Source organism: Vitis vinifera, chromosome 8, assembly GCF_030704535.1.
Source record: "Vitis vinifera cultivar Pinot Noir 40024 chromosome 8, ASM3070453v1".
Classification (NCBI taxonomy): domain Eukaryota; kingdom Viridiplantae; phylum Streptophyta; class Magnoliopsida; order Vitales; family Vitaceae; genus Vitis; species Vitis vinifera.
The window spans coordinates 13,836,551-13,851,732 of NC_081812.1; the positions used below are offsets into that span (position 1 = coordinate 13,836,551).

General features: G+C 36.7%; 3 protein-coding genes across 3 annotated transcripts; 1 reads left to right on the forward strand and 2 right to left on the reverse strand.

The window, feature by feature from the left end:
- Nucleotides 1–4,911: 4,911 nt before the first annotated feature.
- On the reverse strand, nt 4,912–6,985 carry LOC100246560 (scopoletin glucosyltransferase). Its single transcript, XM_002276745.4, has one exon. The coding sequence runs from the start codon at nt 6,721–6,723 to the stop codon at nt 5,239–5,241; it is 1,485 nt and encodes a 494-aa protein (XP_002276781.1). The 5' UTR covers nt 6,724–6,985; the 3' UTR covers nt 4,912–5,238.
- A 752-nt stretch (nt 6,986–7,737) lies between these two features.
- LOC100251700 (pentatricopeptide repeat-containing protein At2g32630) lies at nt 7,738–10,191 on the forward strand. Its single transcript, XM_002276726.5, has one exon. The coding sequence runs from the start codon at nt 8,003–8,005 to the stop codon at nt 9,878–9,880; it is 1,878 nt and encodes a 625-aa protein (XP_002276762.2). The 5' UTR covers nt 7,738–8,002; the 3' UTR covers nt 9,881–10,191.
- Nucleotides 10,192–10,642: 451 nt separating this feature from the next.
- On the reverse strand, nt 10,643–14,548 carry LOC100256832 (leucine-rich repeat receptor protein kinase EMS1). Its single transcript, XM_002276710.5, has one exon. The coding sequence runs from the start codon at nt 14,546–14,548 to the stop codon at nt 10,643–10,645; it is 3,906 nt and encodes a 1,301-aa protein (XP_002276746.2).
- Nucleotides 14,549–15,182: the final 634 nt, after the last annotated feature.

Sequence of the window (15,182 nt, forward strand, 5' to 3'; positions counted from 1 at the left end):
AAATTTCATTTTCGTCATTCAACATGTACGACATTGAGGTGGGTACTATATATAATCAATTTCAGTGCTGTTTTGAGTTATTATATCCATTTCCCACCTGCAATTCAACTTCAACACGAAAGCGTATGATCTGGAACAAACATTCCATCCCGAGAAATGAGAGAAAATGTACTTAAAAAAAGTATGGAAGGTCTAAGCATGAATTTTGAAAGCAAAGAAAATAAATATAATTTTTATTTAATACATGTAAAATATTTATAATTTATTTTAATAAAATTTGATTATGTATATTAACAATTTTAAAAATAAAAAAACAACTAAAATAATTTTTTATTTAATATGTTAAGGTAAGAGACAAAAAGTGTGTTTGATAAGACTTAATATTTATTATATAATGAATTAAATTGATTTTAAATTAAATTATATTTAAGTTATTGAATTAAAACTTATTATTTAATTATTAATTTAAATATTAAGGTTGTTTGATAAAATTAACTTAAAAAATATTTTAAATCATCATATTTACATATTTATCCTTACAAATTATAGCTAAGGCAAAAAAATCGAATAATAATGAAGGTCATAGAGGAACAAATGAGATCATAGGGGAAATTAGGATAAATTGAGGCAAAAAGATAAAATAAAAATATGAACTTAAAAAAAAATTAATTATTTTTACTTATTATTTAAAATTATTTTTTTACTTTAAATCATATCATTAAATTCTTTTGTCAAACATATTTAAATTTCCTCATAACTTTAATTAAATTATTAAGTCATTTTAAATAATTAAGTTGATTTACTAAACATCCACAAAATCATCTTGCTTCAAACTTGTCTTAATTTTTTTTTTAAATTCATCTCAAATTCAACTCATTTATTTTTATCTCAAACACATACCATTAGGGCGGGCTCAAGTAAGACCGTCTCTAAACTAAGATGTTCTACTATTTGGTTCATAATTTACTAAGATAATGATTTATTATTATTATTTAATCAAACAAAATAAATATTTACTATAAAATATAATTTAAGTTTTAAATTATTTTAAATTTTAATAATATATAAATTATATATTTATGATATAATATCCTAATTTTAACTTTTTGGTTTAAGTCTCATTTTAAAAACTTTTCCAATATGCAAATGCATATTAACTCCCATTCCATCATCAAAATTATTTTTCATTTATTTTTGCCATGCTTGTGACCAAAATGAAAATAATTGAAAGCTTCTAGAAACTGTCAATTCCTTTCGTAATCATATCGTTAATTGGTATTTTTGGTAAACAGCTGCTGAAAAAAATGCGGCGCATAAACAGTAAAGCCATTAAGAGAATTTCGATGGCCACATCCTAAATTCGAATTTTGGATCGAAATGGTCGGGTTGACCGTAAAAATATACATTTGAGGCCTCTTTTCAAATTTGTTCTCTTTTAACATATGTCAAATCATCTTCTCACGACAATGAAACCTTAATTGATAATTAAAATTTCAATTCAAAAATAAAACTTCAATTAATAATTAAGACTTTATTTTTTCAACAAAAATTTCAATTGACAATTGAAGTTTTAGATTAAAAATTAAAGTCATAATTAGTAATTGATATTTCATTTTTGAATTCAAGTCTTAATTGACAATTTAGATTTCAACTTCAATTTAAATATTTATATTATCAGTACTAATAAAAAAAATCATTTTAAACATAAATTTAACAAAATAGTTAATTTTTTCATAAAGGAGTTATTTTGATCGAAAACTCCCTAAATAATCTAAAAGTTAGGAAAATATTAATACATTTTCACTGCTATTCATTGGGATTTTAAGAAAAAAAAATACAATATTTTTGAAAATATATATATAATTTTTAAAAATATGATAATTAAAAATTAATTTTTAAATTTATCATGATTTGTGATGAATAATAAAAAAATTAATTTTTAATAAATAATTTTAGTTTAAATACTGAATATTAGAAAAATGCAAGTGCAACAAGAATTATTGGATGAGTGAAACACATGGGACTATGTTGTTTTAAATTAAATTGTTAACCATAATAACAATCAAAGTCAAATAAAAAATTAAAAAAAAATCAATATTGACATTTTCATGATTTTTTGTTGAGGAGTTATCGGAATGTTAGTTATCTCTATTTTTAAAAGGATTTTGTTAAAATAAATCATGTATTTAAAAAAGTAAATTAAAGAACAAACATATTCCCTTTGGTGGTAGTGTAGAATTCATAGGTATGTAGAAAGATTGCTCTAGTCTTGTTTGTACTAGTTGAAGCCAAGGGAGAATCAAACCTTGGAAAATTCCAACAAGATGATGATTGTGAATTTTGAAATCAAGGGAGGAGAGGTGATACGAGAGATTGAAATGTCAACTACCTCCACCATTCTAGAGTTGAAGAGAAGGATTGAAGAGGATTTGAATGTGAGAGTGAGGAGATAAACCCTATGGTTCGATCAGACTGTGTTAAAGGACGTAGAGACCATTGCACATTATGGCTTTCATAGTGCAACTAGTGTTCATCTTACCGTCATGCCAGAACCTGAGAAAGAGTTTTTAATAGTGTTGAAGTCATCGAGGCTTGTGGCTAATGTCAAGGTGAAAGAAACAAATACGGTATTTGATTTAAAAATGAAAATTCAAAAACTTTGGGGAATCGAGAAAAAAAAATGTAACTCTTTTCGACTTTCGAAAGAAATGGAGGATGATTTTTTGTTGTGTGCATATTATGTGTATGAGGGATCTGAAGTAGAAGTAGAAATTGCTATTAATAAGCCTTTTGGAAATAATATTATTGCCAGGTAAAGTTAATATAGTGGAAAATTAATGTTCATGCTATGCAATAAATGATCTCAATATTATGTTTGCTATATATTTTTGTGTTGTTTAGGGTATAAGATTTGTGTAATTGACTTTCCTTTTCGATATTATTTCCTTTTAGGTTATAATATTATAGGTTGCATTTATAGTAATATTATAAGCTTTATAAGCGTTTGTACTCGGCTACCAATGATGGTGCTAGTTGATTGATTTGGCAAGAAGCAATTTTCATCTGCAACATGTACAGACTACAACCATAGAATATGATCCTTTTATGTATTATACTCTTACTAAGATACTAGAAGAGCATCCACGGAAGTCATGCAGTTAACGGAGAAGTTGAGCTTAGATTCCATCAAGTTAAAGAGACCTGTCCAGAACTTTCTAATGAATCATAAGGGTCGGTCACTTATAATCATTGAATAGCCCAATGCTTCATTGTATGCTTAAGAATAAGCTTACTACCTCCTTGGTCATGCAATCCTTTGAGGTTGCTATAAATGTCTCATATGAGAATCTCATGCTTGTAGAATCAAATTTAATATCATCCTTATCACAATGATTAACCCATATCCATCTAATTTGGGAGTGAATTGATGAAATCAATGGTCACCATTCTTGTCTTATTAGCATAACAGAAAGACAAGTCTTCATGTAGGCCTCAAAATATGCTGATTCTAATAATGCACTCTTGCATCTTTGTTTGGGTTGATCAACCCCCTTGATATCATGGTGCTCTTTGATTAAATTTTGCCTTGGATTTCTCTACTTAGGCACATTGAGTCATTTTCTTTGGGTATTTAATAAATCATTCTCCATACAAAAACCACTTAATTTTACTAGTAATGATTAAGATAATGAAATTTTTATTCAAATGATTATGTTGTAGCCCTCTTTATAAAAGATCCACCAACTCTTCTTAGGATTAACTAGTATAGATGCTAACTCTGTTAAGGGTTAAAACTTTTTTCTCCCTTATATCCCCTTTTACCCTCTTTGATTATAGAAAGTTAACTTAACCTTTTTTTTTGGGTATGAGCACCCCTTGATGTCTTTAGGTTTAAGGAGTTGTTTCTCTTGCAGTCTACTAAGGCTATGCTATAGCCATGATTAAGGCAAGGTCTCAAACGCTTGTAGTAAAGGCCCTCTTGCATGTGGCCACATATTCTCAACGAGCTTAGAACTCGACTTCCATGTTGGCTTGTAAATCTAATAGATCCTAATGAAGTTCCATCTATGGAGGCATAAACAACATCTAAGTAAGCGAAGACAAAGCTAGAGTAAGTTTCTTAGGGTGGGTGGGAATAAGAAGTCACTCGATCTTAGCAAGGAAGGAACAAATTTTTTTCACTCACCCTTTCTTGCGTGGGGCTTGCTCCTAGCATGCCTCTCTTAAGCTCTTAGATATACCCTACAAGATCCCACACATCCTCATCCATGTTGTACTCTATCAAGTGTTATCTCTCCTTAATGTTAGTAGTGATTAGTTCTTTCTCACCCCTACAAGTAGTAAGAGCCTTAAACTCATAAGGTCATTGCTCAATAGAAGTAACCTCCAACCACCTTGGAGCTCAACATGATGCCTACAATTTACTTTATATAACCAGGCTCTAATGCCACCTGTTATGGACCTTGAAACACTTGATCACTTTCAAGGCCTCTTTAAAAATTTAAATCAATTAAAATTTGCTAGCAAATCAACTAATTTCAGAAAAACTCAACTACTATGACATCACTGAATAAGTATACTAAAGTATTGAAAAAGACATAATATTTTAGTTATGAGGAAGTTTTACAATTATAATACATTTTTATAGTTCTCTAGTTTCATGAGATCTATATAAAAGACTTTTACCCTAGGTTTTGATACCTCCTCAAATGATGAATAAGACATTGACAAATTGGTTCCTTCACAACTAACCAATTGAAGGATGCCAACAAATCTGATCAACCGTCATGTGACACATAGAACAATAAAAAATTAGGAATGGATTGATAAATCCCATTTTGCCTTAATGGTAATGCAATCAAATATTGTCATTTCTTGATCAATCATATATTGTCTCTATTCCAATCATTCAATTGCAACCTCCATTATATATTGTCGCTATTACAACCATTCAGATGAGAAGGTTTTTAATGAGAAAGCGAATTTGAAAAAAATAAGGATTCTTTCTCATTTCAACCCAATTGATGTAATTGTCATGGAAGGAAGGGCCGCAACCTCCAACCTGACCAAATATAGGTTACCTCCTTGAGAACCAATCAGACGCGCTGATACCTACAGACATCTTAACCTCCTAATAGGCCAATTACATTACGGAACAAGGAGTATCGTTTAAATGAGAGGTGACACAAGGCCCACGGTCCCACATTTAAAACACCTCTTGCGCCTAGGCCCAAGTCGTTATTTCTCTGCTAGCCCCACTCGATGATCTCTTGCTAGTCTCTCTTCCCTTTGATTCAAGAGATCCTCAATTAGAAGGCCCACACTTACGTAAGATGAACCACCTTTTTCCACAGCAGATCTCGCTATGTCGCGGAGTCGACTCGCTCGCTTCCTCATCACTTCCACCATTTCCCCGTCGCTCATCAACCGAGTCACTGCTTCGGCAATTTGGTCCTTTTCCATCAAGACATCGCTCCTCTCTTCCTCTCCCCACGCCAACCCGCTCTGCACACCAATTCCAACTCCGATTCGCAAACGATGCAAGACAAAATTCTCGTTGTAGAACTGCTCAGCAAAGAGCGGCCAAGTTATCAGTGGCACGCCCTCACTTACCGATTCCAGCACCGAGTTCCACCCGCAGTGAGTCATGAACCCGCCAACAGCCTCGTGGTTGAGGATCAGAACCTGCGGAGCCCAACCTCTGATGATGAGACCTCTATCTCTCACTCTCTCTTCGAAATCCTTGAGCACAAAGCCAAGTTCTTGATGATCTCTGATGACCCAGATGAACGAGTGATTTGAAGCTTCAAGGCCCAATCCTAACTCCAGAAGCTGTGACTTGCTGAAAGTACAGAGACTTCCAAAAGAAACATAGAGTACTGAGTTGGGCTTCTTCGAGTCGAGCCATGTGAGACACCTTTCTTTATCAATCGAAGCTTTGTTTCCTCTCTCCGCCATGTCCAAAGCTTTCTTGTTGCAGAGAGAGACCGGTCCAACCGGCCACACCTTTTTTCCAGTAATCTTTTTGTAGTGCTCCACATACTCTGGTTCAATTTCGTAAGTAGTGTTGGCCACTACGCCGTAGGTATTTCGTTCAGCTTCCATGAAGCTCTTGAAGAATTCGTGAAGACCCAAGTTGCCAAAAAATCGCTCCGGCATGTGAGACTTAGTGATGAAAACGGGGTCCGGCAAACCGGGTACCAAGAAGGGCTCTGTATCAGAGCTGACGTTCTCATGCGGCTTATGTCGGGCAACACCGTCGACGACAGAAAGAGAGAAGCAGCACCCTCCGTTGAAAACGATACGCGGGATGCCGTGCTCTCTAGCAATTTCGGCCGTCCATGGGAGGTTGAGATCGGAAATGATAGCATCAGGCCGATGCCGACGGACGAGATCACTGGACGGTGGCTGATGCATCATGATGGCCTTGCTGAAATTGTATGACATGAGCCGCGACGGTAAGGAATCGAGGTTTTCGCAGTTTTCAGGGAGGCCTGCAGCGGAGAAGGGTAAGTCAAGGACATGGAGGTCGATTGGGACATAATTAGAAGAGCAATTGTGGCGGCCTATGATGGATCGGAAGCGAGAGAGATTGAGTGGAGTGGTGATTATAGTGGACTTCACGCCGTGGGTGGCGAAGAGTCTGGCCATGTCGACCATGGGAATGAGGTGGCCTGGAGACATGAAGGGAAAGAAGAACACATGGAGGTGAGGGGGCTCCATTGATACTGGTTCCACGAAGCGATGAGCTAAGAAAAAAGATTGATCCCGGATTTGCTATTAGGGTTGAAAAAGGTTTGATTCTCTTAATTTCCCTTTAGCAAGCAGAGATTCACGATTGGGGAAGATGTATCATCTTTAGGAGGGACGAGATAGAAATTTCTTGGGCGTTTCCGTAAGTAGGCAAATTGAGCACGAATTTTGACTTCTTCTAAACACACCATGCGATTGACCATTCATTGCATTAATTTTAAAATGAATTTTAAAGATATATATAGAGTTGTCACACCCCTTGGATTCTTCAACTTACTCTAAAATATTTACAGGACATATCCGATCCTCTCCTTTAACAATTTTAATAAAATTATAAAAACCCAATTTTAAAAATCTAATCCCTCATTAATTTTTTTTATCATATTTTGATAATAATGTCTTCGTTTTTTTTTTCTTATAATCATTATTTTATCGTAAAAGTAATTTTTTCTTTCAAACTTTACATGTACATACTCGAAGTTGTTATAAACATTTATGTCAAAATGAGTAACCTTTTAAAAATAAACATTGAAAAAAGGTTAAATTTACTAGAAATTATTTTATCATTTTTAACTAATTAATTCATTTTAATATATATTACTACTTATTTTATTATTTTTTTAATAAATTTTCAATACTATTCCAGGTTTTAATCATATTTCATCCCATTATTATTATTTGAATATCTGTTCAATATTTCTCAATTTTTCATAAAATAAATTATAATTAACAAGCCATTTAAACTATATTATTCCTTAAATACATTAAATTTTAGCTAATTAGTAAAAATTTATAGTATTTGGTAAAATTATTTTAATTTATTGCTTTAGGAAGCTATATTGTGCAAGAGGGATTTTAAGCTCAATGGTTCAAAAAATATTTTTAAATCTATTAAAATTAAATAAAAAATTGTTTTTTTTTAAAGATAAAATTTAAATTATGTAATAATTTTTGTATTTTTTAAAATTTAATTTAAATATTTAAACTTAAGAGGTGAGAAATTGCTGCTGAGTATAGGTTTTTAGTTGAAGTATTTTTAAAAATATTTTTTAACGTCACTGTAGTTTTTTCGAAATCGTGTCTGTCAAGACTGTCATCATGATTCATGACTGAATGAGCCAATAAAATTTGATATTTCACTACGGAAGCACCCGCGGAAGTGTTTTCCTTTTTAGGAGGGTGGCCAGAGATCAACTGCTTTCGGAACCCTACCCTGTGACCTCGACAGTGTCGTCTTCTCTGATTTCCAATGTCCACCCCAAAGATGTGGAGTAACCTGAAAAAAGCTTTCTCCTCAAACCCCAGTTTGAAATTGAATCAAGAAATTGCCGGGAAGATCTCTAAAACCCTAGTAAGTTCAGGCGCCAAATCTCTCCAAACAACACCATCTCTCCTCTCTAGTCTCAATTCTCAGACCGTTCACCTTATTCTCTCAAACCATATTCTCACAGCCGAATCTTGCTTAGATTTCTTTCACTTCATTAGAAAAAACTATTATAAACCTGATCTTAGGGCCTATATAACCCTAATTTTCAAGTTATATAGATCCCGAAAGTCTGACAAGTTACATAAATCCCAAAAGTTTGCCGAGATAAGGCATCTCTTCAATTGTGCTGCTGTTGATGATGGTCTTAGAGTTCCAGTTACAGTCATAGCTTCTTTGGTTGATGATGCATGCAATGAATCTAAATGCAATAGAGCTAAATTTAAGGAGAAGTTTTTTGATTTATTGTTTAGGGTTTATGCGGATAACAAAATGTTTGGAGAGGCTTTAGAGGCTTTTGAACATATGGAGAAGAAGGGGTTTCATATTGATGAGAGGTCCTGCTTGGTTTATCTACTTGCCCTTCGGAGAGGTGGTCAGGTGGATTCATGTTTGAGGTTTTTCCGGCGAATGGTCAATTTAGATGTTGAGGTTACCGTCTACTCTTTGACGATTGTGCTTGATGGGTTGTGTAAGAGAGGAGATGTGGAAATGGGCAGGAAATTAATGGACGAAGTAGCTGCTAAAGGGGTCAAAGCCAATGTTGTCACATATAATGCATTTATTGAAGGCTATTTTAAAAGATTGGATCTTGGGGGAGTTGCGGAGATTTTGACCCTTATGGAGAAGGAAGGGGTGGCATGCAATGTTGTGACCTATACACTTTTGATTCATGGGTTTTCAAACATAGGGAAGATAGAAGAAGCCCAGAGACTGTTTGAGGAAATGCGTGAGAAAGGGATAGAGGCGGATGTTTATGTGTACACTTCAATCATTAGTTGCAATTGTAGATCAGGGAACGTTAAAAGGGCACTTGTATTGTTTGATGAAATGACTGACAAGGGCCTCATTCCGAGTGCTCACACTTACGGGGCTTTGATCCATGGTGTGTGCAAGGCTGGGCAGATGGAGGCTGCGCAAATGTTGGTAAATGAGATGCAAGGTAAAGGGATTGATCTCAATCCAGTGATATTTAATACATTAATTGATGGATACTGTGAAAGTGGAATGGTAGATGAAGCTCTGAGGCTGCAGGTTGTCATGGAGAAGAAAGGACTTGAGAGTGATGTGTTTGCTTATAACTCAATTGCCAGCGGGTTGTGTAAATTGAACAGGAAAGATGAAGCAAAGGGCTTGTTGTTTTCAATGGTGGAAAGAGGTGTGTCTCCCAACACAATGAGTTTTACTACTTTGATTGACATCTATTGCAAGGAGGGGAACTTTGTGGAAGCGAAGAGGGTGTTTCGAGAGATGGAGGAGAAAGGAAATGTACCTAATATCATTACATACAATGTTCTAATAGATGGGTATAGTAAGAGAGGGAATATGAAAGAAGCTCATAAGCTAAAAGATGAACTGGAAAACAGGGGTTTGATACCAGATGTTTATACATGCACATCACTTATACATGGGGAATGCATAGATGGAAAGGTAGATATGGCACTGAAACTGTTCGATGAAATGCCTCAGAGAGGGTTGGTTCCAAATGTAGTCACATACACAGCTATGATTTCAGGCCTGTCTAAAGACGGGAGATCCGAAGAAGCTTTTAAACTATATGATGAGATGAAAGAGACAGGCCTTACACCTGATGACACAGTATATTCTTCGCTTGTGGGCAGCCTTCATTCAGCCGAGTCTTAGCTTTAAATGATTCTCGGAGGGCTTTTACATGCCATGTGTAAATACAAGTCTATCTTGTATTGTAGAAGTCCTGTAACGAGTCCATCCTACACCCATGTCCTGGGTGACAACCAAGATTGATAGTTAACGGGATTTGGCTGACAACCAATTTATCTCGCAAGAGAGTTGAATTGATAGAAACTATTGTTGCTGTAAAGATTAATAGTTCAACTCTGGAGTGAGCACTGGGCGGTTGTTTGGGTGCTCCACTCGAAGAGATAATAAATAGAAGTGTGTTGAAAATGACATGCTAATTACAGTTCTTCATCCCATGATCCAAGGGAAAGGTTGGATTTGGAATCTAATGAAGAGGCAAGTAGCTTGAGAAGTAGAAAAGATCCCCAGTATACACTGATATCTGGGTGAAGCTACCGGATTTAAAGGTCAACCCAAGCCCAGTATATCATGATATCTTGTGAAACTTTTGCAGTAGATATAGAGACCAACTATAATATTTGGTGATTAATCACATCTGTCAAAGTCCGATGTCATGTTTTAGTTTTGTTTACCAGCATAATATGGGTATTGTCTTGTTATCATCTTCTTCTGAATATCAAATAATTTCTAACTTGTAGGATAAATATCCGCTTTCATTAGAGCACATTTCATTACAAAAGGTACATTACCAAGGAACAAACCCTTATGTCCATTTCATCTTCTTTCAGATAAAGATAGCACAGGGGAACAAACATTGATATTGCCCTCATAACACCAGTGTGGATCCTAGTTCTTCATTGCAACATGTTCAAGACACTGAACCACCTCCTGCATGGAAGGCCTCTTCATTGGATCCTCATTGGTACAGTCTACACCCAGATGTAGCAGCTCAAGCATCTGAGCCACCCATGTAGTCCCCTTGGAAATTTCCCCATCTAAGCACTCTACTCCCTTGTCCTTCCCCACCATCTCCTTGACCCATCCCACCAAATTCCCCCCTTCCACATCCTTAAATCCCAAACCAGTTGGCTCTTTTCCTGTGACCATTTCTAGCATAATCACTCCAAAACTGTACACATCCCCCTTCGTTGTAGATCTCCAGTTTTGAATATATTCTGGTGCAATGTATCCATATGTTCCTGCAATTTCAGTGGTCACATGGGTTTCATGGACTTTCAGAATCCTTGCAAGTCCAAAATCTGCAACCCGAGGTTGGAAATCTTCATCCAGAAGTATGTTACTGGCCTTGACATCCCTGTGAATGACTGGAGGAACAATGTTGTGCAAAAAAGCAAGCCCTTGCGCTGTTCCTATTGCTATTTTTACCCTTCTAGTCCAATCCAGCACTTCCAAAGCTCTAGGCTTACCTCTTAACCAGAAATCCAAACTACCATTTGCCATGAATTCATATATCAATAGTTTTTCATCTCCAGAAGAACAATATCCCAGCAGCGGAACCAGATTCTTGTGCTTCACTCTCCCAATTGCATCCAGTTCTGCTTGGAACTCTCTGCTTCCTTTGTCTCTTGCCTTCCCAAGCTTCTTGATGGCAACCAACTGCCCATTAGGGAGGATCCCTCTGTAAACCGTACCTGATCCTCCATCACCTATGACATTGGCTTTGGAGAAATTGTTTGTGATGTGCATAATTTCTGAGACTGTCAGCTGAAGGGGAAACTGCTTCAAAATGACAGCTGTGTTAAAATTGAGATCAGTGTGCTTTCCCATGCTCTGAGGACAAAACTTCCTGTTATCCAGAAATATGGCTTTCCTCTTTAGGAAGAAGACAACAATTAACCATAGAATGGAAATGGTAGTGCTCAAGAACAATATCAAGATTACTGGCCTTTCAAGGAAGCATCTTCTCCAACTGATTCTGATGTTGCAGATCTCTACTTCTGCAGATCCAGAAGGGCCACTGGTGTTCACAAAAGATCTTCCTGTAAATTGAGAACAGTCCAAGACTCCATGTAACATATTGTTTGAAATGTTCAAGAATCTTAGATCAGCGAGGTCACATAGCTCATGTGGAATCGGTCCATGGAGGAGGTTCTCAGAAATGTCCAGGTACTGAAGTTGTGAGAGATGGCCAAAGTATTTGGTTATACTGCCAGTGAATCTATTTCTATGCAGATCCAAGGAAGTCAGGTATGACAGATTTGCAATAGAGCTTGGAATTTCACCATTTAACATGTTTAAGCTCAGGTTCAAAGTGCCAACTTGGTGCCACATTGAGCTATCCATGAGTAGTTTACTAATGTTACCTGATATTCTATTTTGTTGTAGGTAAAGGCCAACAAGGTTGATCAATTCTGAGAAAGAAGGAATTGAACCAGACAGATGATTGTTGCTTAGATCCAGATCAGAAAGGCTTTGTAGCATGCCAATTGAAGCAGGAATTTCACCAGATAACTGATTTCCAGATAGATTAAGCTTTACTAGATCTTTTAGACTGCCAATCTCCGAAGGAATGCCTCCTTCAAGGTTGTTGTGTGCCAGCATCAGACCTTGAAGCTTTTGTGCTTTTCCTACCTCAGTAGGTATCTTCCCTTCCAGTTGGTTTGACGAAAGATCGATTGAAATGACAGACGGGAGTTGGAAAATTGATCCTGGGATTTCTCCAGCGAAGTTGTTATTTTGAAGCAGCAGGTCCACAATCACACTGCACTTTCCAAGCTTTTCAGGTAACTGGCCAGAAAACTTGTTCATGGAGAGATCTAAAACTCCACGATGCTGTAAATAGCTTGTATCTGGAATTGATGATTGCTGGAAACCCTCTGTTATCCCAATGGGAAGTGGGCCAGATAGTTGGTTGTGGGCAAGTACCAGGAACTCCAACTCTTTCAGCTCCCCAATGTTGGATGGAATACTTCCTGTAAATTTATTATACCCAAGATCCAAGCTTGTCAGAAGCCTTAATTGGAATAATTGAGGAGGTATTTCGCCTGATAGCTTGTTTTGGTTTAGGAAGAGTACTGATAAGCTCCCCAAGTTTCTGATCTCCTTTGGAACTCTGCCTTCCAATCTATTATTATTCAAGATAAGGCGTTGAAGGGTCACCAGATTGCCAATCTTTGAAGACAACCTGCCTTGAAGAAAGTTGAAACCAGCACTGAGCTCTAGTAGGGACTTTGAGTTCCATATCTCATCAGGAATTTCTCCTGAAAAATTGTTGCAATCAAGTTCAAGACTTAGAAGTGGAAGATCAGATAGATACGCAGGGATAGTTCCAGTAAGCTGGTTCTGGACAAGAACAAGCTGGGAAAGGTTTTTACAGTTTTGGAATGTATCTTCAATTGACCCAGTGAAGAGATTATTCTCGAGGTCAAGTCCAGACAAGAATTTGCAACTACAAAGCTCTGAAGGAATGGTGCCTGATAATTGATTATGGCTGAGACTGAGAAACGACAGGGATGAACAATTGCTTAATTGTGATGGGATCCTTCCATGGAACTGATTTGATGCCAAGAGAATAGACTCAGCAAAGAGCCACCTGCCAAGCCAAGATGGAATCTGCCCTTCAAGCTGATTCTGTTCAGCACTGAAAGAGATGATTGATTCAGATAAACCACTGAGGTTATCTGGCAAAACCCCATGCAAATCATTGAAACTCAGGATAACGGTCTTTAGCTTCTGGCAATTGCCCAGTTCTGGGGGAATGGTCCCATTTAGTTCTGCATTATTGATGACAAGAATAGTGAGGTTCCCCAGCTTCCCAACGGATTGGGGGATTGGTGATTGCAACTGATTGCCAGAAAGGTCAAGTTTCTTGAGACTTTGTAGATTGCCTATTTCTTCTGGAATTGGACCATGGAGAGTACAAGAGGGAGCTTCCAGATTAACCAGGTTTTTGAGAGTGCCAATTTCAGGAGGAATTCTACTTGCAAATCTGTTGTTTCCAATCCGAAGATCTCTTAGTGCAGTCAAATCCCCAATACAACGGGGAATTGGTCCTGTGATCGAGTTGTTGGAAATATCTAACACCTGCAATTTTTTCAGTGATCCAATACACTTGGGGAGGCTACCAGAGAGGAAGCCATTAGCAAGATCCAGAACAAGAAGATCCGAAAGGTTTCCAATGGATGATGGAATTGGACCAGAAAATCCATTTCCTCCTAAAATCAGCTCCTGCAATTTAGATAGTTGCAATAACTGCTCAGGGATTTCTCCTGTGAAAAGATTCGAACCCAAATCTAATATTTGAAGGCTTGAGAAAAAGGAGACCGCAGAGTTCAACTTGCCTGAAAAGCTGTTAAACCCAAGCCTTAGATTTTTCAAGTTTTTAAGATTTTGAAGAGCAGACAAGGTTCCATTGAGAAGATTGAAGCTTAGATTGAGGGTTTCAAGGTTTTTGAGCTTCCAGAACTGTAATGGGATTGGACCAGAAAATTCATTGTCAGAGAGATCAAGAAGTTCGAGGTTTGATAGGGATATCAGTGCCTGAGAAAGCATCCCTTGCAGACCAAAACGAGGCAAAGAAAGAGCAACAACACTGCCATTTCTGCAAGTAATCCCTGTCCAAGCACAGGGTGATGGCTGCTTGCCCCAATCTGCAATCCCTTCTGCGTTTCTAAGACCAGTTTTAAAGTTGAGCAATGCCTGCAATTCTGAGGCTTCTGCATTCAGGTCTAAAGAATACAGCAACATCATCAAGAACAACCTGAGCTTGGACCAACTTGGAGAAGAAGCCATTTCAAAGATTGTTGGAGTTTCAGTCAGTACTCTGAATAGGTAAGTTATCTGAAAGAGTGTATTAAAGCAAAAACCTTTCGATTATCAGAGTGAAACCTGCATTACTTAAAGTTGGCGAGACATAACAAGAAGAAAAGCCATAGAAATCTCCAAGTCCCAACCATTTCACCAGTGCATAATAATTGAACAGAAAGCATTCTGGTGGATATGAAAAATCAACATTTGCCGTAAATTATGAAAGATAATATTGAAAAAACAACCAAGAATGAGAATGTTTTCATGCAAAAGGTACTTCTTTGTCAACTCTACTTGTAAACTACCAGAAACAGATAGAACATTGGCATGTGTACTGCTTAGTTCAGTTTTCAACAGCAGTTTAAGACATTTGTTTTGGAGCTACAAAGCTTTAAGGTGTTCCCTTTTTTATTTAGTTAGAAATATTTGCAGGTAAATTCAATAATAAATAAATAAAGGGTTTTAGAATACACAGAAAGATCAAATGAGGAACGCTCACATACCGATTTGGAAATCAGAAGATGGGCTTTTGCAGATAACAGAGAAGCATCCAAATTAACTATGATAATGAGGGCCGGAGGAAAGCATGGCGCCGGCCATCAGCTTCACAAAACCAAGA